We start from the raw sequence: 23,276 nt of genomic DNA on the forward strand, positions 1-23,276 counted from the left end.
CGAGCCACCAGGGGTGGTGCTTGTAGGGTGGCACTGGAGAGGGTCAGAGCAGGATCCAGTGCCCACAGTGGAGGCTGTGGCTGAAGGGCTGGGTGCCGGTGTGTGCTGGCACAGGTACAGCTGGGCTCTGTAGCTCGCACCTCCGTGTTGGCATGAAGGGCCCAGCCTGCGGACCTGAGCCAGCTGCCACCCACAGGGGTGCCTGCACACAGCAAACTGAGTGCCCAGGGCTGGGTGTGCCGCACAGCCATCCCTACCTGTGCCAGCACACATGCTGGGGCAGCGCTCCCCAGTCACCCCAGTACAGCCACACCGGAGTAAGACCTCACGTGGCAGTTGCTGTGCTGCCACCTGCCCTTCTGTCCCCAGTGCAGGGGACTGGGGCACCTTTGGGGACATCACTGTGCAGTGCAGGAAAACTTGGACAGACTTGGAAACTGGGACAGCACCAGAGCTATACTGGGCTATACTGGAACAGTGCCAGAGCTGTAGGGAAAGTAACACTGGTCTCTGCTGGGACAGTATTGAGGCATACTGGCATAATACGAACACCATGGTGGGACAGTGTTAGATTGTACTGGGTCTGCACCAGAGGCAACGCTGGGCTAATGGTATGGCAACAGAAGGATGACACCGGGGCACACTAGACTGGGACAGAGTCCTGGGTGCTGATCCGGGTGTCCTGCCCTGGGCATGCCCACAGCTACCTGGGTGTCTGTGCCAGCAGGGTCACATCACCCACGGTGGCCTTGCAGCATGCTGGTGGCCCACATCAGGACATACTGTCAGCAGCACACAAAGCATGTGTCCTGGCACAGGGCTGCCCTCTGGGTGAGCATCCTGGCTCAGCCCGGAGCTGACAGGCAGGGAGGGAGCTCTGTGCCCAAGGACACAATGAGTGGGCAGCCCATTTTATCACCTCCCTGCCACAAACTGGTTCATGTCCGGCAATGAACCCTCCCAGCTTGGCGCAGGACATATCCCAACCCCCAGCCTGGCTATCATTACCCACCCTCAGGGGTGCCAACGTCAAACCAGAGGGTGACACCCGGGCGCCAAGAACTAGTCTGTTCCTGGTCCTACAGCACCAGTCCAGCAGTGCCACAGCTCCGTCTTTCCCTGCATTCAGTTCTTGCCACGAAGGTGCCGTGCCCCGGGGTATGGCAGAGGGTGAGCTCGGCTCTGCCCGCTGCCACTGAGCCCGCTGCGCAGGGAGGCAGAGGTCCCGGCAGCCAGCCGGCCATGCCGGAGCACCTTGCCCAAGGACTGACGGTGTCAAACTCTGCCCGTGTGCCCCTCCAGAGCGGGCTGAGCTGCTGCTGCCCAGCGATTTCGGCAGCGAAGAGTGGAGCCCACCTGCCTTTCATGGGGCTGGCAGTCACGGAGCACTGAGCAGCACCACGGTAAGGACGAGCTCTCTCCAGCTTTGGGGATAATTTTGGTGTCTCAAAGTGCCCTGTCACGAATGGGCATCTACGGGCACCCTGTGCGCTCCAGTGCCAAGACCTCCAGGCACTCTGCCACCCCAATCTGATCTCCAGCCAGGCCAGGCACGACCATGAGGCTGGAGGCTGCCTGCCCGTGGTGCCCCCAGCGCTGTCCTCCCTCCCCTGATGCCCACATCCCACCGGGGAGAAACGACGGGGAAGCAGGGACCGGTGTTATCCCCACGCCAGCCCCTTGTGCCGGTGGGAAGAGGGAGCAATGTGTCCCACGTACCGGCGGTCACCCCACGCCAGCTTTTACCCACCCGTCGGCTGCCCGCGGGTGCCATCCTCCGCTGGGAAGCCCGTAGGCAAAGGCACGGCTGGAACGGGCAGAGGCACGCTGCCCGGCGCTGGGTGCTCGGCGCTGGGAGCCGGTGCTGCCGGCGGAGGCGGAGCGCAGCCGGTCCCTCCCCCGGGCAGTGCCCCGGGCCCGCCCCACACTGCCCGGGAGGAGCAGCCGCCGCCGCGGCCACCGGCACGGCCAAGAGCGGCGGCAGCGGCGGCACCATGGCCACTGAGAGCGAGGCGCAGCGAGCGCTGCAGTATGAGCAGACCCTGGTGAGTGCGGCCGGCACCGGGCACCGGGGGACACCGGGCGGCGGCACACCGGGGGGCGGGGACCGGGGGCCGGGGCGGGGGTGCAGCTCAGCTCAGCTCGCGGTTGCGGTGCTGAGGAGCTCCGCTGTGCTCGGTTTGGAGTGCCGTGTCCAGGCTGTGGCCGGGCAGGTGCCACCCCGCAGCCCCCCCGGCGGTGGAGGAGCGCCCACAGCCCCAGGGCAGGACATTGGCACACACCCCAACCCCTCCACAAAATCCCTCCTCGCTGGAGAGGTGATGCCCACACTGAGGGCGCCCAGAGGCACCGCCCGGGCACCCTTCACCCTCTGTCCTGCGTGTTCCCAGCCCTCTGCCCCCAAGATAGCCTATCTCTCCCGGTATCTCCCCCGCCTGCAATCTTAGCCCCGTGTTTACCACTCCTTCCCATCCGAGGCCGCCCTGCTGACACCCGGGTGCCCAGACGACCCAGGGGTGTCCTCCCTCCACATCATGCTCACAGCCCTTGGACATCTTGGGCAAAGGTGCTTCTCCTTGGCGTCCACTTGGGATGGTGCCCAGGGTGAATCAGCGAATGGGTACTTTGCCCTGGCAAAGGCATTCAGGCAGGCAGGGCTGGGGAGGTGGGCAGGGAAGCAGGGGCTGAGCTGCTGCAGGGTACCTGTGCCCCCAGCTGCCCGAGTTTGCTGAGACTCTGGGCCGGCTGCTGCAAGCAGGGCTGGCTCTGGTGAGGCTTGCCCAGCCGTCACATAGGCACGTGTCTTTGTAAGCACCCAAAGCTCCTGACTGGGGGTGCCCCTCACTGCCCCTTTCCTGTTGCTCTCAGGCAGCTGTGGGGGACTGGCTGGCCGTGGGAGCCCTGGCTGTGCTGGCATCTCCATGATCTTATCAGTCCCGTGGTGCCTCCCTGGCAGGGCTGAGCCAGGGAGCAGCTGGGGGCACAAGCAGGGGTACGTGGCACTGTTGGATGTGAGCCACGTGGGTGCCTCTGCCCCCTCTGCCTGCCACCCGACTGCCCCACGGTGCTGTGTCGAGGGTTGGTGGGCAGAAAGGACAGCCCAGCTGGGCACTGCAGGGCACAGAGGTCTGTGGCCAGTGTGGGAGGGAGAGGCACGTCGAACTGGCATCGGGGCAGCCTTGCATGGTGCCAGCAGACTTTGCTCTCCCTTCCTCTGGGTGCGGTAGCACCCATGCCCTGGGTGCCCTAGGGTGCCCATCCCCATGGCCTCTGGGCAGCGGTGAGGCTCATGAAATCACCTGGGGCTCATGGGTGAGGCTGGCTGCCAGCTCCTGTCCCATAGCCTCAGGCCTGGCTTTTGGGAGCTGCCTGGGCACATGCTGGGCACGAGGGGTGCCCAGCCCTCCCCAGTGCATCTGAACCACCACCAGCTCTTGCTGGTGCCTGCCAGGAGGGTCAGGATCCAGCTGGAGCCTGGCACAGGCTAGTCTGAGCCAGACAGCCCTAGGGACAGCTCTTGATGCTCATGCCCAAAGCCAGGGCATCACAGCCAGGTTGCAGGACTGTGCCCAGCCGTGCCTGAAGAGCCCCGTCCCCACCCCACGTCCTTACTCCACCAGATTTCACCATCCGTGTGTGCCGTGGCCATGGTGCCACTGGCGCTGGCTCACCCCCAGCCTTAAAGGTCTCCCCAGGCTGCAGCATCACCCCCTGGAGACCCCACGTTGGGCAAGCACCCATGGGAACCTGCGGCTGAGCCCACAGGGTGCCAGGGTGCACGCCATCCCCAGTGCCCCCACATGCCAGGCTGCACGGTGGGGAGCAAAGGGCCCCTGGGAAGGGAGGGATTAAGCTTGACAAACTTCCCTTGTTCCCAGTGGAGCCACTCAGGGTGATTAGAACCTAGTTAAGACGGGCAGCGTGACACGCACCCCCCAGCCTCTGCCTGCCTGCTGCCAGCCCAGGAGACACCCCCCCCGCCTTAAAATATCACCCTCAGGATCAGGGTTTGGGGGGAAGGTTGTCTGGCATCGCAGAGGTGGGCACTGCTGCCAGGCAGGCTGGGTGCTATGGGACAGGGTGGCACGGGGACATGGCAGTGCCAGATGCCAGCACCCGCCCCAGGCGCAGCATCGCCTGGACACAGCAGGCACTGCGGGCTGGCACTGCCTGGGGGCTGCAGCACGGCTGGTGCCCACGGTGCAAGAGCCTGAGACCCACATAGCAGCCTTGGCCTGCGCCCGTGTCCCCGGGTGCCCCCCGCCAGACCCCCCTCCCCGTGCCCGTTCCCTGCCTGCCCGGCACTGTGATTGTTCAGCTGCTTCGTGGCGGAGGCTGGAGTCCCGGGGCTGTTTGTGTTTCAAAAGGCCTTTGTGGAAAAATAACCCGAGCGGGAAGAGGAGGAGGAGGAGGAGGAGGAGGAGGAAGAAGAGAGCCCACCACTGGCCCTCACCACAGCCCCCTTGCCAGGGCTGAGGGCCCGGGGTCCCATGTCCTGCCTGCAGGGCCATGGCAAGGGTCAGAGGGGTGGCACGGGGTGGCAGCAGGGTGCCACAGCCCCTTCCGTTACATCCCTGTTGTTGTAGGTGGGGTTGGCTGCAAACAGGGGGCGAGGGGAAGCGAAATCCTTCCTCCCCAGCCAGGCTGGACCCCCTGCGCCTCGGCATCTTGCAGGGTACCCCAGTGCCTGGAGGGCAGTGTGGCAGCCCCCAGCACAGTCCCGGGAGGTGGAAATGGAGCCGGTTTGGGGGCACTCAGCTTGGGAGTACCCCAGTCCCAGCCAGGGCCAGCAATGGGGCAGCAGTGGGGTCAGGGGAGGCGGGTGCTTGGCAGGGGGACAGCACTCCTCAGGGAGCTGACCCATTTTGTCTTCCAGAGGAAACAAGCTTCGCCTGAAGGGAGCCTTTGAACACTGGGCCCCGTGCAGGGCTGGGGTCCTTCTCTGGCAGCCAGTGCCGGATCTGGGCCCCCAAGGTGGCCATGTCAGCATCTTCGCCTTGCTTGTGTCTTCCCCCCAGCACATTCTCATAGGGCGAGAAACTGCTGATTTGGAGTCTGGGGGGGAAATCCATGCTAGGAGGGGGATAAGCAATGGAAATGCATGTGCACCCCTCCACCGCCTGCCTCCCCACCCTCCCTCCCACTGCTGAGCACAACCCAGGTATTAGACAGCAGAGAATCCAGCTGGCGCCGCTCTGGCTGCTTTCTGCTCCCTGCCAAAGGGACCTGGGCAGAAGCGGTGCTGCGTGAGAAACGCACCTCCACGCCATCCCCACAGGGAGCTGAGACGTGCCGGCAGGCCAGGGGGTGCGAACGGGACCCAGGCAGCCGAGGCTGGGCTGCCCCCGTGCCCAGCGCGGTGCCCACCCGTGGTGATGCCCCTCCGCCGGACACCGGCACTGGCACGGGCAGTGCCCTGGCTGGGCAGCCACGCGCTGCGCTGGCACAGCACGGCGGGTGGGCATGCCATCGGCATGGGGCTCACGTCGCCCCGATGTGGGAGCCTGGCAGGGCCCCCACAGCCCTGAAGCCTCCCTTTGTGCCGGGCCAACCTCTGGCTCTTGGCATTCAGGTCGTGCTGGGGGGAGCGAGGCGGAAACCAAGCAACCGAGTCCTTGGCAGTGCCCGTCAGCATGGGACAAATGTCCCCGGCTCGGCGGGGAGGACAGGCACAAAGAGCTCCTGGCCAGCACGGGGGGCACTGCCAGAACCACCCCCTGCCTGGGCCAGGCCACGTGCCGTGGGCAGGCGGGAGGTACTCAGGAGGAGGGGGTCCCCCTTGAACCCCCTTGCCCCCCAGACCGCTCCTCATAGCCCAGGGACTGCCCCGTGCCTGATGCTGTGACCTCCCCCATCGGGACTGGGGGTACGCTCTGCCCCCCGCTGTCCTCCTGCCTCCCTGCTGCCGGCTGACACCGGCCACCCCCCGTCACGTGTAGAAAGCTGAGGCTCCCTCCCGGGGGGGCATCCTGGCCCTGCTGTTAGTGATGGCGAGGGGAGGTGCCTGCAGAGCGCCAGCACAACCCCAGTACCAGCCCTCAGAGAGGTTTCCGGCCAGGCTGGCCCTGCTCCCATCACCGGAGGCCCTTCCCCACCCTTTGCCAGCTCAGCCGGTGCCTGGGGCACCCGGGCAGGGCTGGGGCTGGGACTGGTGCTAGCGGTGCCGCCTGCCTGCTGTGGGTGTGTGAGCAAAATGATCGCCATCGATCCCCGCACACCTTATCTGCCCAGCCCACTTCCACACCCTTGTGGGCAGCCCAGGAACCGCACAGGCGCTGCCGCCCCTTCCCCTGGGGTGCCGTGGCCGCCTGTCCCGTCGCCTGGCATTCCCCAGTGCTGGATGGCCATGCCAGCGTGCCCGTGCTCCCCGTCCCATTTCCCCCCCTTGTGTGCACTAGCCGGGGTGCCAGCCCACCGTGACCTCCCTGCCCATTCCTTTCCCCCCCAGATGTATGGGCGTTACACGCAGGACTTGGGTACCTTCGCCAAGGATGAGGCAGCCCGGCTGCGGCTGCACGGGGAGGGGGACACCCCCCGGCCCCGCCGCCCCTCCGAGCTGCTGGAGTACACCCAGGGCCGCTGTGCACCCTGCCGAGGTAAGGGCCACGGGTGACAGGGGCACGGGGCTGGGGGGCAGCAGTGGGCACAGCCCCAAGGCAACATGTGGTCTGGGCATGGCTGTCCAACCTGCCGCAGCGGTGGGAGGTAGGGTTTCTCTGGCTGTCATGGGACACCGGCGCCGAGGACAATGCCACCTGCCCGCCGAGCAGCAGGGACACAATGGCCCAAAATAACCGGGCATGCTGCAGGGACCGGGGGGCCCCAGCCCCTCTGCCTGGGGCCGTGCCAGGAGGGCCGTGCTGGTGGGAGGTGCGCACCTTGTGCGGCTGTGCATGGCCAGAGTGCTCTGATCCCACAGTTCTTGTCTGCCGGGGGCTGTGGCGTGGCACCGGGGTGCTCCGGCACCAGGTAGTGCCAGTGGTGTTGGGTTGGTGCCACTGGCTGTGAGCACTTGTGTCCCTGCCAGCCTGGCCCTGCCACCCCGGTGTGCCCACCGCTGGGGCACCTGGCCCTGAGCCTACCCTTGTACCCGCAGTCTGCGCCCTGCAGTGCCGGCGGTTCCTCTTCTCCAAGGTGGGCGAGGACTGGGTCTTCCTCATCCTCCTGGGGCTGGTTATGGCACTGGTGAGCTGGGCCATGGACTTCGCCATCGCCACCTGCCTCCAAGGTGAGTGGGCACTGGTGGGCTCGCAGGGCCATGCTGGGGCATGGGATGGCTGTGTCACAGTGCCATGCCATGCCCTTGCTACCTGTGACCCGGCTGGCTGTGTGTGCCCGCAGCCCAGAAGTGGATGTATGGGGGCCTGGACACCAACGTGCTGCTGCAGTACCTGGCTTGGGTCACCTACCCCACCGTGCTCATCACCTTCTCTGCTGGCTTCACCCAGATCCTTGCTCCTCAGGCTGTGGGTAGGGCACTGGGGGAGCGCCTGCACTGGTTGGGAGTCCTGGAAGTCTTCCAAGGACTATGGGCTGTACTTCAGAGAGTCTCCTGTGGACTATGGGGTGGATGACTTCCTGGGATATAAGGCTGGGGGTCCTTGGGAGTTTCCCAGAGCTATGGGCTAGTCTTCAGAGGATCTTCTGGGGCCTGTGGGTTGGATGTTGTGGAATCATAGAATCAGCTAGGTTGGAAGAGACCTTTAAGATCATCAAGTCCATCCTTTACCCCAGTACTGCCAAGGCCACCGCTAAACCCTGTCACTAAGGGCCTCATCTATATGGTTCTTGAACACTTCCAGGGACAGTGATTTCACCAATTCCTGGGGCTGGTTGTCTTCCAAGGGCTATGGGCTGGTCTTCAGAGGGTCTCCTGTGAGTTAAGGTGGGGATGTCCTGAGCTATAGGGTTTTCCAAGGGCTAAAAGCTGGCCTTCAGAAGGTGTCTTGGGGACTTTGGGATTGGGGTCCCCAGAGAGCTATAGGTTCAGCTGTCCCTATATGGCCATGGGGCTGTGGGGAAAGGTTTCTCTGGGGTCTCCATATGGCACTGGGGTGTGGCAGAGTGTTAAGGTTCCCCCCAAGAACTACAGGTCTGGGGCTGCCATGGCTGAAGCTTGTCTCCATGGTGCTAGGCTCAGGGATCCCTGAGATGAAGACCATCCTGCGGGGCGTCGTGCTAAAGGAGTACCTCACCTTCAAGACTTTTGTGGCCAAGGTGATCGGGCTGACGTGCGCCCTGGGCAGCGGCATGCCCCTGGGCAAGGAGGTGAGGACAGTGCCCTGGGCACGGCAGGCAGGGGAATGGAAGGGACACCATCCTCAACCCCACCGCTGTCCTTGCAGGGTCCCTTTGTCCACATCGCCAGCATGTGTGCAGCCCTGCTCAGCCGCTTCCTCTCCCTCTTTGGGGGTATCTACAAGGTGAGCAGCACAGGCTGGCCCCAGGGGGCTCCACCAGTGCCCCCAGCAGGTCTGGCGGCACTTGGGACAGGGGCAGTGCCCACTCACCCTTGGCTCTCCCGCAGAACGAGGCGAGGAACATCGAAATGCTGGCAGCCGCCTGCGCCGTCGGGGTCGGATGCTGCTTTGCTGCCCCCATCGGAGGTAGGGTCGCCCTGGGCCCCCAGCATACCTCACACCTCCCACCCAGGCACCGGGGTCTGCCCAGTAAGGCAAGCAGGGCCCCCAGGACAGCTGGCGTGGGAGAGGGCAGTGCCGCTTAGCAGGGAGGAGGAAGGGGGGAACGGGCGCCATCCTCCTGGAGGTGTAACGTGTGCTCTCGTCCTCTTCCCTGCTGCGCTGCGCTCCAGGGAGCTCCCTGCTCCAGCCCCGCTGAGCCCTGCCCGTAGGTTGGTGATGTGTCTAACTCTTTCCTTGCCCTTTGCCTGATGTCTGTCTGCCTGCCTGCGTGCACCCCATCCCACCCCACCCCAGTGTCACCCGCCATGCTGCTGCTCGTGTCTCTTTGCTACCCTCTCGCTCTTGCAAGCTGCTGCTTCGCCGTGCCCACTGCAGCCAGCTACGAACTGGCCATGTGCTTTGCCAGGGAAGCCCTTGAACCGCCCCATAGTGTGTCTGTGGGGCTGGCCAGACCCCTGCGGACCCAGCACAAGCATGGGCTCAGGGCAGGAAGCATGCCAGGCACCGGGGGCCCACCTGGGTTTCGCCGTCTCCCTTGTGCGCTTCCCCCCGGTGCCAGGCGTCCTCTTCAGCATCGAGGTCACCTCCACCTTCTTCGCCGTCCGCAACTACTGGCGTGGCTTCTTTGCTGCCACCTTCAGCGCCTTCATCTTCCGTGTTCTCGCTGTCTGGAACAAGGATGAAGGTATCCCTGGTGGGGTGGGGTGGGGGGTGCGGGGGTCACCCTGCCAAGCCCCCTGACCCCTGCCATCCTCCAGAGACGATCACGGCGCTGTTCAAAACCCGCTTCCGCCTGGACTTCCCCTTCGACCTGCAGGAGCTGCCTGCCTTCGCCGTCATTGGGTGAGTGTGGCCCCCCCGGCACCTGTGCCGTGGCCCTGGGGCGGCAGAGGCATTGCTGGCAGGGGGTGATGGTGGTGTCAGTGGCCGTGGTGGCACTGGGTAAGCACTCACATGTCGTCCGGCCAGGATCGCCAGCGGCTTTGGGGGTGCGCTCTTCGTCTACCTCAACCGCAAGATCGTGCAGTTCATGCGCCGGCAGAAGACCATCAACCGCTTCCTCATGAAGAAGTAGGTGCCTGTCGGTCCCTGGCACTGGGGTGGTGCAGCTGGGGCTGCACCAAGGTCACCCCCACCCCATGCCACCCTGCCAGGCGCCTGCTCTTCCCTGCCCTGGTGACGCTTCTCATCTCCACGCTGACCTTCCCACCCGGCTTCGGACAGTTCATGGCCGGCCAGGTACCTGCCATAGGGTGACGCACTGGTCCCCACCCCAGGGCCTCTGCCAGCCCCAGCTGACGCCTGCCCATCACCAGCTCACCCAGAAGGACACCCTGGTGACACTCTTCGATAACCAAACGTGGGCCAAACAAGGGCTCAGCAACGAGTTCGAATACTTGGGCATCCTGGAGGCCTGGCACCATCCCCGCTCCAATGTCTTTGTCACCCTTGTTGTCTTCATCCTCATGAAGGTGAGTGCCTCCTGCCCCTGCCAGCCCTCAGGTGCCACCAGGAGGCTCTGGAGAGGGCCTCCTAGATGCCACCAGGGAGGTGCCAGATGGTTGCCAGCAAGGTGGCACGGGGTGGCTGCTCCCAGAGGCCATGCAGGTGTTGGCTGGGCGCTCCAACATGCCATCAGAGATCTTGGCTGCGAGGCACCAAGGTGCCACCAGGGAGGTTCTGGCAAGGTGCCCACAGGGAGGAGTGGGGCTGTCCAATGGCACAGTGCAGTGCCCATGTGTTGCACAACACCAGCCAGCTGTGGGTCATGGCAGGGACAAGAGGCAGGGCTGGGATGGGGAACAGAAACTAGTAAGATGTGTGTCTACATCCCCACACAGTTCTGGATGTCAGCCCTGGCCACCACCATCCCAGTGCCCTGCGGAGCCTTCATGCCTGTCTTTGTCATCGGTGAGAACCCATACCCCAGGCAGGCACAGCGGGAGATACCTATGGATGTCCCCAGTGTCCCCTTCCCAGCAGCTCTGGGGTAGAGGAGAGGGCATGAGGCTGGGTCGGGTGCTGGGAGAGTCCTGTGCCTGCTCCCAGCTTTTTTCTGCGGGCAGGAGCAGCCTTTGGACGCCTGGTAGGGGAGAGCATGGCAGCCTGGTTCCCCGATGGCATCCACACTGACAGCAACACCTACCGCATTGTGCCGGGGGGCTACGCCGTGGTGGGTAAGCACTGGGCTGGCACAGGGGCACCGTGGTGGGCATCCCTTGGGCAACCTCCAACGGAGCTGGTGGGTTCCCCAGGGCTGAGGTGCTATCCCCACGGGCTGGGAGTGACACCACCATGGGGATGTCCCGGGAGGTCCCAAGGGCTCTGGACTGGTGGATGGCCATGGGGTGGGGACCCAGCCTGGCAGGCAGCACCTCACAGTCGCCCCTCTGTCTCTCGGGATGCATGCAGGGGCAGCTGCGCTGTCGGGCGCCGTCACCCACACGGTGTCCACAGCCGTCATCGTCTTTGAGCTGACGGGGCAGATCTCTCACATCCTGCCTGTCATGATCGCCGTCATCCTGGCCAACGCCGTGGCCCAGAGCCTCCAGCCCTCCCTCTACGACAGCATCATCCGCATCAAGAAGCTGCCCTACCTCCCTGAGCTGGGCTGGGGCCACCACGAGTAAGTGTGTGTCCCCTTGCTCTGTCCCCAAGCCCTTCACCAGGCAGAGGGGTAAGGGCTGGCATCGCAGCGAGGCCACCATTACCTTCCTGGGGCAGGAAGTACAATGTGCGGGTGGAGGACATCATGGTGCGGGACATCCGCTACGTCACCCTCAACTGCAAGTACCGAGACCTGCAGCACGTTCTGCACAGCACCAAGTTGAAGAGCCTGCCGCTGGTGGAGTCAGCGGGTGAGATGTGGGCAGGGGGCTCTGCTGGCGCCTGCCCCAGCCGTGGGATGTGTGTGGGGATGGCAAAGAGGGGATCAGGAGCCAACGTGGCCCCTCGTTGCCTCCATCAGAGTCCATGATCCTGCTGGGCTCCATTGAGCGGACGCAGGTGGGGGCCCTGCTCAGCCACCAGCTCAGCCCCCAGCGCCGGCTCCAGGCCCTGCAGCAGAAGGCGCTGGCTGAGAATGGGCACCGGCTGTCCGATGCCAGCATCCGCTTCCAGGTGAGGGGGGTGCCCGCCGTGGGGGCTGCTTGGCCAGGGTGCCCCCACCGCTGTGCCCCACCACCCGTTCCCCCACAGATCAGCACGGAGGCCTCGTCAAGCACCCCTGCCCACGCCACCCCCCGCAAGCCCCTGAAGCCAGCTCTGAAGAGGGTGCCCAGCAGCCCAGCCGAGAGCCCCCCAGGTGAGTCAGCACAGGCCCTCCCCGAACCTGCTGTGACCCCCACTGACACCCCTCCCCACCCACAGCTGGCACCACTGACCACTCCGGCATCGCCCTCAAGAGCCTATTCTGTGCCAACCCCACCACAGAGCCCACTGAGGTGAGTGTATGGCCCTGCCCAGCCCTGCCTGGCCTTTTCTACCCAGTGCCATCCTTTCCGATCACTCCAGTCCCTTTGCATCCCTTCACACCCCTTCACAATCCCTGCCCACCAGTCCTCATCCCTGCCTGTCCTTGCCCCTTCCTGCCCATCCCTGCCCATGGCACATAGAACTGCCATTGTTCCATCCCTGCCATGGTACCACCCTGCCATGCCCTAACACCGCTGTCTCTCCCACATGGCGCCAGGCCCAGGGCACAGCCTATCGCAAGGCCAAACACGTCCGCATGTCCATCGTGGTAAGCTGCAGCCAATAGCAGGCTGGGCGTGGTTCCTCTAATCAGAGCCCGGCACGGGTTGTCAGAACCAATCAGGGGCCTGGCAAAATTCTGTTTGGCCAATCATGTCCGGCCTCTGTGCGCGCAGCCAATCGCTCCACCCTGATTCTTCTCAGCCAATCACAGTGTGCATCCTCCCAGTCCCAAAACTTCCTGGCAAATCACAGTGTGACCTGAACCCTCTCAGGCGGTCACTGCTGTCTTATTTGCCCCACTTTGCTCAGCCAATCACGGCACAACCTGCATTCTCCCCACAAATCACAAGCTGGCTTGTCCCACCTTAGCCAATTGTGGTGTGACCTATGTTCTCTCAACCAATCATGTTACCTGGCCTGCACGTGCTGCCTGCACCCTACCCATGCTGCTGCAGCCCCATTGCTCCTGCCTGTACCCTGCTTGCTCCCTGCCTGTGGCTGGTGTGCGGTCATGCTGCCTGCTGCCCTGCCGGGCTGCTCACGCTCGCCTCTTCTGCAGGAGGAGATGGATCTGGGTGACAGGATGACCCCGGCGGAGGTGAGGGGGTGGGCAGGGGCAGGCAGGACCCTCCTGCCCGCAGGGGACCAATGGGGTGTTGAGACAGAAGGTGGGCAGGGACATGGGCAGCACCAGTATCCCCGTAATGCTGAGTGCAGGGGAGGGTCCTCACTGGCATCCTGTGCGGCCAAGTCGCCTCACCCTGCCCCATGGCATCCCTCCCCAGATCCTGGAGTGGGAAGAGCAGCAGCTGGACCAGCTGGTGGACTTCAGCAGCGCCAAGATTGACCCTGCACCATTCCAGCTGGTGGAGCACACCTCACTGCACAAGGTGCGCCTGTGCCTCCCTGGACCTTCTCCCTAACCTCCCAGATCCCCAGCTCAGACCCTTTTCCCTGCAGACCCACACCATCTTCTCGCTGCTGGGCCTGGACCATGCGTATGTCACCAGCATCGGGCGCCTGGTGGGCATGGTGTCCCTCAAGGAGGTGAGCAGGGACTGGTGTGGGGCTGGAGGGGCAGAAGGGGGCACCCAGGGACACCTGCCCATGCGTCTGGGGTGCCCGCAGCTGCGCAAGGCCATCGAGGGCTCACTGACAGCCAAGGGGGTGAAGGTGCGCCCACCACTCGCCAGCTTCCGTGACAGCACCGCCAGTGCCGGCGAGCCCGACACCACCGCCCTGCACCAGCTCTGGGACCGCCACCAGCACCACCCCATGCCCCGCGAGGCCAGTCCCGGGGGTGATGATGATGATGACGACAACCCCAAGGCACAGTGAGATGGGGGTGCCCACCCCCCTGTCCCCAGGGCCCCTGGCACCTGCTCCATGCCCTCTTGTGCCAAGCCTGTCATAGGGGTGGCACCCTCAATCGAGAACCACTGCCCTCTCCCTGTGCCAGGGGCTGGCTGGGTGCCCTCCAGCCTGCCTCTGCCCCCCACCCCCTGCCAGCTCTTGGGGCTTTCCACTTCACTACCTCTGCCCCCCCAGCCCCTGGTGCCCCCCGGCACAGCCACTGCACTCACCCCCCACCACGGGCACCACACTGTCCCTGCTCAGGGTAGCACAGGGGGCAGAGGGGCAGCAGGCCAGGGTGCCCACAGGGACACAGGTGGGCACTGCCTCTCTCCTCAGCACTTCATAGCTGAGAAGAGGGGATCCTGCCTCCTCTCTGCTGTGCGTCCTCCCCGTGTAAATACAGAGATTTTTATATTAATTTAATAAAAGGACTTTATAAACAGAGCCAGAGCCCTGAGGAGCTGGAGGTGGGGTTGGGCATGGCCAATGGGCACAACCAAAGCTACACCACGGTGCCGAGGTTGGCATCGCTTGGGGCAAGAAGCCGATCCTCCCCCGGCGCTGCTCAGAGCGTGGCCTCGCTGCGGTACAGCATCTGCGGGGGCTCGCTGGGGCGGGCTGCGGCACGGCGCCGCGCGGTGATCACCAGCGTGCCGGCCTCCGTGAGGGCACAGCTCACCGACAGCGGGTCCATGTCCTCAGGCAGCTGGCACTTGTGGGTGAACGTGTCGCAGACAGTGCCGTCCTCGGCCACCTGTGGGAAGGCAGCACCAGTGCCTGGGGCACAGCATGGTGGTACACAGCACATTCCCAGTTACCCCAGTGCTGGCAGCGTGGCAGCTCCCGGTCATCCTAGCTCCAGCAGGGAGCTCAACGGGGCAGAGTTACCAGTGACTCAAGGACAATTCCCAGTTACTCCGTTGCAGATCCCACTTGCCTCAGCCTTGTGGGGGTGGGTTAATTTCCATTTACCCCAGTGTCACCAGGGGCTTTTCCCAATTGCCCCCACCAACAGAGAATGCAACAGGGCCGGAGTTCCCAGTTACCCCAGTACCAGCAGGGGCCATTCGCAGTTACCACCCCTGCAGGAGTGAGTGCCATGGTGCAGGACCCCCATCACTCCACGGCCAGGGGGTGGGAATGCTGCCGCCCTGGCGTGCCTCACCTTCTCAGCCTGGATGGCGACGTGGCAGTTGGAGGTGGTCACCACGATGTCAGGGGGCTCGAACTGGCTGACGTCGGCCACCACCTGGTAGGTGTCACCCTGGGCACGCACCCAGGTGCCCAGGCTGCAGGGGCACACGGCACCGGGGGACCCTGTGGGCATCAGGGGGCTGCCAGGCACGGGGGCAAGGGGCCTAAGGGCTGGGACACTGGCGGCTATGGGAAGGAGGTGCCACTGGGGGGGAGGCTGGGGGTGGCAGGTGGCACTGTGGGTCTGGGACCACTGGAGATGCTGGGGGGATTGCAGGGGGAGCAGGGACTCCCATGTGTATGAGGGTATAGGGTGGTCCAGCATTAGCAGGAGGCCATGGCGTTTCTGGGGGAACTCGAGGGATCCGGGGTCACTGAAGGACCTGGGGACAGCAGAGGAGCAGTGGAGGAGGCTGGGGACACAGGGGACAAACAGGACAACCTAGGGAGAGTGGATTGGGGGGCAATGGGTTTAATATGGGGATGTACAGGAAAGTGGGGAGTTACCAGGGGCCACAGAGGGCTCTGGGTAGGGGAAGCTGGAGGCACAGTGGGTCAGGGGACAACAAGGACACTGAGGGTATCGTGGGCTTGGGGGGGTTGGGAGGGCTGGAGGACAGTCCAGAGAGCCATGGGGCACCTGAGGGGCAGTCACCCCAGTCTGTGCTGGGGAAGGGGTCCCATGTGTGCCCAGCACATGGCAGTGGGTAACTCTGTCGTAGCCCTCCCACCCCCCATCCCCAGTACCTGGGAACCCGAAGGCCTCATGTGCCAGTGCCCCAAAGGGCCCGTGCCGCCGGTCGCCCTCGAAGCGGGGTTCGCCATGCCCTGGACCATAGGTGCCGATGCGCTCGGTGCGGTACGAGGAGGCTGAGCCGAGCGAGGCCATGGCTCCTGCTGCCTGTGCCCACCAAGGGCCTGGCCGCAGGGAGGGGGCCGCCACCACCGACACTGACACATGCCTATAATTAGGCACCCTGGCCCCAGGAATGCAAGATAAAGGCTGAGGCCCCGTGGGGCCAAGGAGGGGATGTGTGGCTGCCACCAGGGCCAGCCTGCCCCCCCCGAGGATGTGCCCCCACCCACAAGAAGAGGCACCTGGCGCAGCACTCGCACAATGGACTTTATTGGAGACGTGGTGGGATGGAGGAGGGGGTGCCGGGGTGGGCACCCCACGGGTGCCGCCGCAGCGAGGTGGGTGCTCAGGTTGCTGTGCACATGTGCTCGTGCATGTACACTCCAGATGTGCACATGCGCACACACACACAGAGCAAGGCCCCGCACCCATCTGCAGGCACCCCGTACCCCACAGCCCATCCCAGCGCCACAGGGAGCATCTGCTGTCTGCAGAAAGAGGGTGATGGCAGGGAGCCCATCAGCATGGCATCAGGCCTGCTGGCCCCTGCACCCCCTCACAGCTTGGCCATGCAGGGAGAGGGGAGCCAGACCCATGCCGGGCACCCCACGGTGGGGAGGGGGAATGCGTGCTGTGCCTGGCAGGGGTTGATGGGGATCCCGGGGGGCACACAGGAGCAGAGCTGGAGTGGGTGCTGGGGCACCCGGGGGTGCAGGGCCAGGGGTGCTGTGGCCATGGGCAAGGAGCAGCATGCAGCAGGCAAGCGGCCCTACAAGAACACACGTCATGCAGGAAGGGGGGCACAAGCGTTGGCAAAAACTAGCATTCCTCCCCCAAACAGCGTGCTCGGATCCCCGGCACGGCCCTGGGGGGCCCCCAGGCCAGGGTGCCACCCTGATCAGGACAGGGGGAATGGTCGCCCTTCATGTAGGCACTTGGTTCCCTGCTAGGGGGGAGTGACTCGGGGTCAGGGATGTCGGTCCCACTGCCCCTTCCCACTTCCACCCCACATTGCCCCTCAGCAGACCTGGGGGGCCCCAGCTGGGCTGAGCCCCCTGCCGCGGGACTGGGTTGAGGGTGCTGCCACAGATGGCCCAAAGCCCCCAGCCTGGGGCCCATGCCCATGCCCCCACTCGGCCCTGCAGCCTTCCTGTGCCAGCCCCACACACGTACAAAAGTATAGAAACCCTGGCACCATGGCACACCCGCAGCCCCCGGCCCTCCCCCGGCCCCGAGGCAGCAGTTCACAGTTTAAAACTGTCTGATGTAAGCTGGCTGGGGAGAGAGGAGGAATTCCCCCGCTCCCCACATTCCCCCCGCCGCCCCAACCAAGGGTGCAGGCATGGGGCAGGGGCACCACGGGATGCTCGGAGAGGTTCAGCCACACCAGTGGGGAACCCGTGCTCAAAAGGGGAGCCGGGGGTGGTCTGAGGGGGGGAACATGCGAACAACCAGCCCCACTGTTTCAGTCCTGTCAGTTTTAGGGGGCACGTCTGGGCATCAGGGTGGGGGTCGGACCCCACCAAGCCCTTCCCTGTGCCCCTTCCCCACTCTCATGCAAAAATCCAGGAGGGCAACGATATGGCCAAGCGGGGAGGGGGCACAACGGCCGGGGGGCCTGCAGCAGCCCCCCAAAACCCCCCTGTGCCCGGATAGTGAGGGGGCGCAGCAGCAGGGCTGTCCCTTGCCCAGCACAGGGTCCGGCAGAAGGGTGCACCCCTGCCGGGAGAGGCAGGGCACCCCGGGGGGGGATCAGGGCTCTTCGGCCTCCTCCTCCAGCGATGCCACCCCGGAGGATGCGACGTCGGAGACTTTCCGTCGGAGCGGGAAGTCCTTGCTCAGCACCACCTCGTCTTCAGCTGGCGAGAGGCAGGCTTCGGCGTAGGACACAGAGTAGAAGGAGTCCTGGCACCGGAGCCGTGCCAGGCCCCGCAAGGCACTTTGGCTGGCCGGGGGGGGCAGCTTGGGCAGCAGCAGGTCCTCGCCGCCCAGGGAGCCCAGCAGTTTGGCAGTGAGTTCAGAGGGGGACACCATCTCCAGGCTGCAGAGGCTGGAGCAGAGAGTCTCGGGGGACAGCGTGTGCGAGGAGTCGCTCTCAGGCTCGCAGGAGCCGTGCCGCACGCCCAGCTGGCACAGGTGGCCCTGCAGCAGGTCTCGCAGCAGCGCGCTGGCGGGCACTGAGCCGGGCAGCTCTGCAGGGAACCGGGATGCTCGGGGTCAGTCAGGGTTGGTACACTGGGGGTGCCAGCTGCCCCCCATCTTGTGCCCCAGGGGGTGGGAGCACCCTCTCAGGCACCGTGCCTCCTCTTCCCACAGATTGCTGTGTGTGTGGCACTGGTGACCGCCACAGGAAAAGCAAAGCGTGCTCTGGCACTGGGGACGGTGCAGGGCTTCGCATCCCTGGCATGAGTGTCATTCGCCATGGTGCAGGGCAGGGGCATGGCTGCAAAATGGGGTGGCCGGGCTGGGGAATGTGGCCAGGCATGGGCATCCTACTCTTTCAACCCCTGGCACCAGCAGCGAGACACCAACACCAACAGCAGGACATCCTGCCCACCCAGTGGGTACCCACTCCCATGGCACTTACCAGTGGGCTGGGAGCTCTCTGTGGACGGCATGAAGTCCTCATCGTAGGACTCATCATTGGAGTCATCCCCATCCACCGAGGACCAGGCGCGCAGCTTGGCCTCAGCGATGGCGAACTGCTCCGCCACGCCTGACATGGGACAAGCACAGGTCACACACACACCAGAAGGTGCCCCAAAATACCCTTGCCCCAGCGGCTCTGTGCCCACAGTGCACTGATGGATGGATGGAGGGATGGATGGAGGGATGGATGAAGGGATGGATGGATGGATGGATGGAGGGATGGATGGAGGGATGGAGGGATGGATGGAGGGATGGAGGGAGGGATGGATGGAGGGATGGATGAAGGGATGGATGGAGGGATGGAGGGATGGATGGAGGAATGGATGGAGGGATGGATGGAGGGATGGATGGAGGGATGGAGGAATGGATGGAGGGATGGATGGAGGGATGGATGGAGGTATGGATGAAGGGATGGAGGGATGGATGGAGGGATGGATGGAGGGATGGAGGAATGGATGGAGGGATGGATGGAGGGATGGGTGGAGGGATGGAGAGATGGATGGAGGGATGGATGGAGGGATGGATGGGGACCACCCACCCCACCAGCCCTGCCCTTGGCCACGGTGGGGGAGCGTGCCCGCCAGCCATGCCGCACACGATGCCCACCAGCAGCAAAGCGCGCCTCCTGCTCGCCCTCGCTCAGGTGGCAGTAGGAGTTGAAGGCGCTCTCCAGGGCAGTGGGTGGTTCCACTGGCTTGCACCAGCCCTTCCACTCGATGAGGTGGGCGACGCGGCCCTGTGCCATGGCCGTTGGCTTCGTCACATGCTCCTTCACCACCTGCGAGATGCCTGCAAGATGTGCCCCCACGCACGTCAGCACTCCCTGAGCGCTCCAAGTGCCCTCTATAAGTCCATGAACCACCCCCATCTACTGCCCTTCGGACCTGGCAGCCCCGTGCCCTCCTCTTGGGTACCACCAGGGACCGAGGGACACCTTGAGCCCCCAAATTCCAATGCCCTTCCCAAGAGGCACAGACCTTTCTCCCGTAGGAGACCCCCCGTTCCCTGGGTGAACCCCCAGGCTCCCCACACCCTGGGCCAGGCGAGCAGTTACCGTGCAGAGAGGAGCGGGCCAGGGCAGCAATCTCCTGGATGGTCAGCGCGCGCCGTGACTTGGGCAGCATCTCGACAGTGTCCTCAACATTGACCTGCCAGGGCAGACAAGGATGTCACAGTCCCCAGCCACCCCCCCTGCCCGCTGCCTGCCACCACCACCGCCACCAAACCCTGTGCCCTGGGAAGGGGCTCAGCCCTGCTTGGTGCCCACCCCCTGCAGCTGGGTTGTCTGTGCACACACGTGTGCTGCAGGCTCATGTGTGTCTGTGTGCAGAGGGATGGTCACAGCCAGTACAGGCAGGGCAGCAGGTACACACACACACCTGTGCCTGTGTGCATGCTCTCATGGTAGCACACCCATATGCTGCACCCTTATACGTGCACACACAGACATGCTAGGTGTACACATGCCTGCTCATGTAACCACATGTACACACACAGGCGCTCGTACACATGCAAACACACACACACAGGGCCCTCCTCACCATGCGCACACATGAACTCACTGCACGCACACATGTGCTCACTGTGCACACACACACACGTAACCTGTACCTGTGAGCACGCACACCCATGAGCATGGTCCATGCTAGCTGGGGCAGCTGAGTGTCCTCCCCAGCACATGTGTGCTCATGCAAGGCCACTGCCATGCCAGAGCATCCCAATCCTGCTGCTTGTCCCTGCTGCCTGTCCCAGCCATGCCAGGCCCTGAGCCCATGGCCACGGGGGAAGCAATGCAGGATTTGGAGGCGCGCAACAAATTGCATTGCCATGGCAACGAGGCACCGTGGACTGATTTCTCCCAGGATACAGCCCAGCTCGTGGCTGACGTCAGAGCAGCCCCAAGCCGCTGCGAGCTGTCGGGTCCAAGCGGCCAGGGGACTGGGGGGCAGCAGGGCCCCGCGCACCCCAAAACCCCAGGAAGGGTGTCCTGCTGTGAGGTACTGGGGTACCTGGAGGAAGTCCTGGCTGTCGAAGGAGGCCTGGCGCACCAGGCGGGGCAGCGGGCGAGCGGCACTCAGCGGAGACAGCGCTTTCACCTCTTTCCACTCCACACACAGCGTCGTGTCCACAGCCACTGCGGGAAGAGCCGGGGCTGGCATCAGCACCTCCGTGTCCCCAGCACCCAGCTCGGTGCCCGCCTCCCAGGGTAGCTGCTCCTTGTCTGGTCTGAGACCAGGCAGAACTCATTGCAGAGGTGCTCCGGAGTGGCCAGGTGCTGCGGCACAGGGGACTCACACCCAGGCAACTCTTCTGCCTGTGTCAGCGGTAACGCACAGCCCCAGCCAGGCACTGGGGACCGGGCTCCCGTCCCAGCTTGGCTGCTCCTTCGGGAGGGGTGGGGGCAGCTGGACCAGGCTTGGGGGGAGACGGGCTGAGCCAGGCGCTGGGTGCATGGGGGGGATGTGGCACTGCAGGGGGCTGCTGCTCCTCCTCCGCCTCCGAAATCTCCCTCCCCACTTCCCCAGGAGGAAAAGGAAAGAGGAAAGGTAAGAGGAAAAGGAGCGAAAAAAGGATGGGGGTGGTAAAAGCACTAGCTCCCATCCTCCACCCCAGCAGCCCGACCTCCTGGCACTGGCACCCCAAACCTCCTACACACTGACTCCCAAGTTCCAGGGCCAGGGAGGGTCCTCTGTCATCACAGCACCCAGCCAAGCCAGCCCTCAAGGGCCGAGAGCATGATGTCCCTAAGCAGCTTCATTCCCCCTGCACCAAGGTGGGCCCAGCTTATGTAAACCACCCTGGAGGTGGGATGGGGGGGGCTGAACAGTGCTCCCCCCCTCACCCCTATCTGAGGGTAGTCTTTGGCTCCTGCAGAAACTCCCAGTGGCACCAATCACACCCCCAGCTGTGGGCAGGGGCACCCTGTGATGATGCCCAAGCATCAACACCCCTACCGCCCTAGCAACAATACCCCCAGGCCCTCCCTGCTGTGTCTGCAACACCCCCAGCACCAGCCCAGCCCCCAGAACACCCTTGGATCATGGTTACAGCCCCCATCGCCCCCATCCCTCCTGCAGCACCCCCAGGACATCTGCAGCATTCCCATAGCATCCCCACAGCACCCCACTCCCCCGCAGCACACCCCTGCCAGCATCCATAGTGCCTCCAATAGCTTCCTAAGCACCTCTATCCCCCTTATAGCACCCCCTGTACCCTCCCAGGCCTCTGACCAGCACCCCAGCCCCATACCCCCTTCTCAGACCCCTGTCATCCCCCATTACCTACCAGCTCCCACAAAGCTGCACCCCAGCCTCTCAGATTCCCCCAGTCCTTGACAATCTCACCCCCTATAACTCCCTGTAACCTTTGGGCTGCCCAGCTGCCCAGAGCAGCATCCCCAGGCCCCAGATCCCAACCTGTCTATAGCCCCCATTCCCTTATACACACCCAGACCCTCCAAAGCCCTCAAGCTATCTGTATCCTCCCCCATCCTTAGGCACCCTAATCCTCCGTGTCTCCCTCCCTACATCCATACCTTTCCATAGCCCCCAGCCCACATATCCTGCCCCATAAAACACCCCAGATCCCCTGGATCCCCACCTTCCCACATCCCCCCACCCCTGTATCCGTCCAACACCCTCATAGCATCACCCCCATACCCCCCGCCACCCACCAGTAGCCTCCCCACAGCCCCTGCACCCCATACAATCCACATCCCCCTACACGCTCCATACTCTAACACCCTCCACGGCCCCCCCACCCCCCGGTGACGCTCACCCACCGATGGTGGTTTTGGAACCGATGCAGCCCATGCTCCCGGGGGGAGCCCGGTGCGGGCACTACCGCCGGCTCCGCGCCGCCCGCATCATCCCCCGGTCGCATGGGCGGCCCCGGGCAGCGCCCGTGTCCCGCCGGAGGCTGCTGCCGGGCTGGGCCGCGGTGCCGGAGCCCCGAGCGGTGCCTGCGCCGGGCCGGGGAGCAGCACGTCCAGAGACGTCACTGCTGAGGGAGGAAGAGGAGGGAGAGGGGGAAGCGGGAGGGGGGAGGGAGATGAGGAGGAAGAGGAGGAGGATGGGGAGAAGAGGGAGGAGGGAGAGGAAGAGGAGGAGGAAGGGCGGGAGGAAGGCTAGGGAAGAGGAGGCAGAGGGGGATGAAGGATGAAGAGAAGGATAGGTGGGAGAGAGGCTGGAGGAAAGAGGAGGAAGGGGAGATGAGCAGAGGAGAAGGGGAACGAAGGCAGCCGGGGAGGATGAAGGAAGAGGGGGGCTGAAGGAAGAGGAAGAGGGGGATGAAGGAAGAGGAGGGGGGCACGGGGAGGAGGAGAATGGACGAAAGAAGAGGAGGGTGCTGAGGAGGAGAGGAAGGCCGGGCACCGCGGAGAGCGCCGTGCCAGCACCGCGGACAGCGCCTGCCCGCCCGGCCCCGGGGCCCCGCTGCCCCCAGAGCCCCCAGGGCAGGGGCAGGGACAGGGACCACTCAGCCCCGGGCCTGCCCGCGAACAGGGGGCTGTGGCTCTGGCCCTGCCCGTCCCCCCCCCCTACACCGCCCCAAGAGGATGGCAGTAGGGAGGGAAGCACACAGCTATGACAAGGGACCCCCTCGCTGGACCTGGGTGCAGGGCAGGTGGGTGCAGGCTTTGGGCACCACATCAGGAGATCCAGGACAGCGCTGGTGCCAGGCTGAGGGGTTAACCTGCAGCCAGACCTCTGTTCACTCTGAAACCTACTGGTGGCAATTAATGCTGCAGTACCTTTTCCCTGGCACTGAGGGGCACTGCCAGGGTGTCACCCTGCCCCTTGGCAAGCAAGGTACCGAACAGCCCAAGGGCCTCCCTCTTTATTCACTCACTCACTGAGGGGAAAGGGGAGCTCTTGGCCAGTATC

General features: G+C 64.5%; 3 protein-coding genes across 5 annotated transcripts; 1 reads left to right on the forward strand and 2 right to left on the reverse strand.

Moving 5' to 3' along the window:
- Positions 1-1,147: 1,147 nt before the first annotated feature.
- Positions 1,148-13,715, forward strand: CLCN2 (chloride voltage-gated channel 2). 3 transcript variants are annotated; one of them, XM_061348665.1, is made up of 25 exons: positions 1,148-1,170; positions 1,303-1,403; positions 6,449-6,596; positions 7,097-7,228; positions 7,342-7,470; positions 8,135-8,268; positions 8,346-8,423; positions 8,528-8,606; positions 9,202-9,327; positions 9,401-9,485; positions 9,612-9,713; positions 9,797-9,881; positions 9,959-10,114; positions 10,484-10,553; positions 10,709-10,819; positions 11,055-11,268; positions 11,367-11,500; positions 11,611-11,762; positions 11,841-11,946; positions 12,012-12,085; positions 12,334-12,384; positions 12,898-12,936; positions 13,124-13,228; positions 13,299-13,385; positions 13,467-13,715. In XM_061348665.1, exons 1-25 carry the CDS (start codon positions 1,161-1,163, stop codon positions 13,674-13,676), a joined length of 2,718 nt encoding a protein of 905 aa, XP_061204649.1. In that variant the 5' UTR covers positions 1,148-1,160; the 3' UTR covers positions 13,677-13,715. The 3 variants fall into 3 exon arrangements, with proteins under 3 accessions (XP_061204649.1, XP_061204650.1, XP_061204652.1); XM_061348666.1 differs by lacking the exon at positions 12,334-12,384; XM_061348668.1 differs by lacking the exons at positions 1,148-1,170; positions 1,303-1,403 and adding an exon at positions 1,927-2,045.
- Positions 13,716-14,092: 377 nt separating this feature from the next.
- On the reverse strand, positions 14,093-15,823 carry LOC133209844 (heat shock protein beta-7-like). Its single transcript, XM_061348669.1, has 3 exons — positions 15,636-15,823; positions 14,860-15,011; positions 14,093-14,448 (listed from the first exon to the last, which is right to left on the reverse strand). Exons 1-3 carry the CDS (start codon positions 15,775-15,777, stop codon positions 14,260-14,262), a joined length of 483 nt encoding a protein of 160 aa, XP_061204653.1. The 5' UTR covers positions 15,778-15,823; the 3' UTR covers positions 14,093-14,259.
- Positions 15,824-16,129: 306 nt separating this feature from the next.
- On the reverse strand, positions 16,130-22,652 carry FAM131A (family with sequence similarity 131 member A). The gene is given in 7 exon segments (XM_061348670.1): positions 16,130-17,936; positions 18,332-18,460; positions 19,000-19,182; positions 19,448-19,541; positions 20,403-20,527; positions 22,175-22,218; positions 22,220-22,652. Coding segments are annotated over 7 exon segments (1,071 nt in total). The 5' UTR covers positions 22,276-22,652; the 3' UTR covers positions 16,130-17,496.
- Between the last annotated feature and the right edge of the window lie 624 nt (positions 22,653-23,276).

The sequence above is a fragment of the Neopsephotus bourkii genome, unplaced genomic scaffold (genome assembly GCF_033783945.1).
Source record: "Neopsephotus bourkii isolate Nb327-2 ecotype Australia unplaced genomic scaffold, CSIRO-AGI_Nbou_v1 NB_369, whole genome shotgun sequence".
Taxonomy (NCBI): Eukaryota; Metazoa; Chordata; class Aves; order Psittaciformes; family Psittacidae; genus Neopsephotus; species Neopsephotus bourkii.

What these genes read in the sequence shown, in the direction of transcription:
- CLCN2 (XM_061348665.1), top strand. An exon ending in TGTCTGGAACAAGGATGAAG is followed by an intron (nt 9,328 to 9,400) that starts GTATCCCTGGTG and finishes GCCATCCTCCAG; the next exon opens with AGACGATCACGGCGCTGTTC. An exon ending in CTGGGCTGGGGCCACCACGA is followed by an intron (nt 11,269 to 11,366) that starts GTAAGTGTGTGT and finishes TTCCTGGGGCAG; the next exon opens with GAAGTACAATGTGCGGGTGG.
- LOC133209844 (XM_061348669.1), bottom strand. Translation starts at nt 15,777, where the DNA reads ATGGCCTCGCTCGGCTCAGCCTCCTCGTACCGCACCGAGCGCATCGGC. An exon ending in TGAGGCCTTCGGGTTCCCAG is followed by an intron (nt 15,012 to 15,635) that starts GTACTGGGGATG and finishes TGATGCCCACAG; the next exon opens with GGTCCCCCGGTGCCGTGTGC. An exon ending in TCGCCATCCAGGCTGAGAAG is followed by an intron (nt 14,449 to 14,859) that starts GTGAGGCACGCC and finishes GCCTTCCCACAG; the next exon opens with GTGGCCGAGGACGGCACTGT.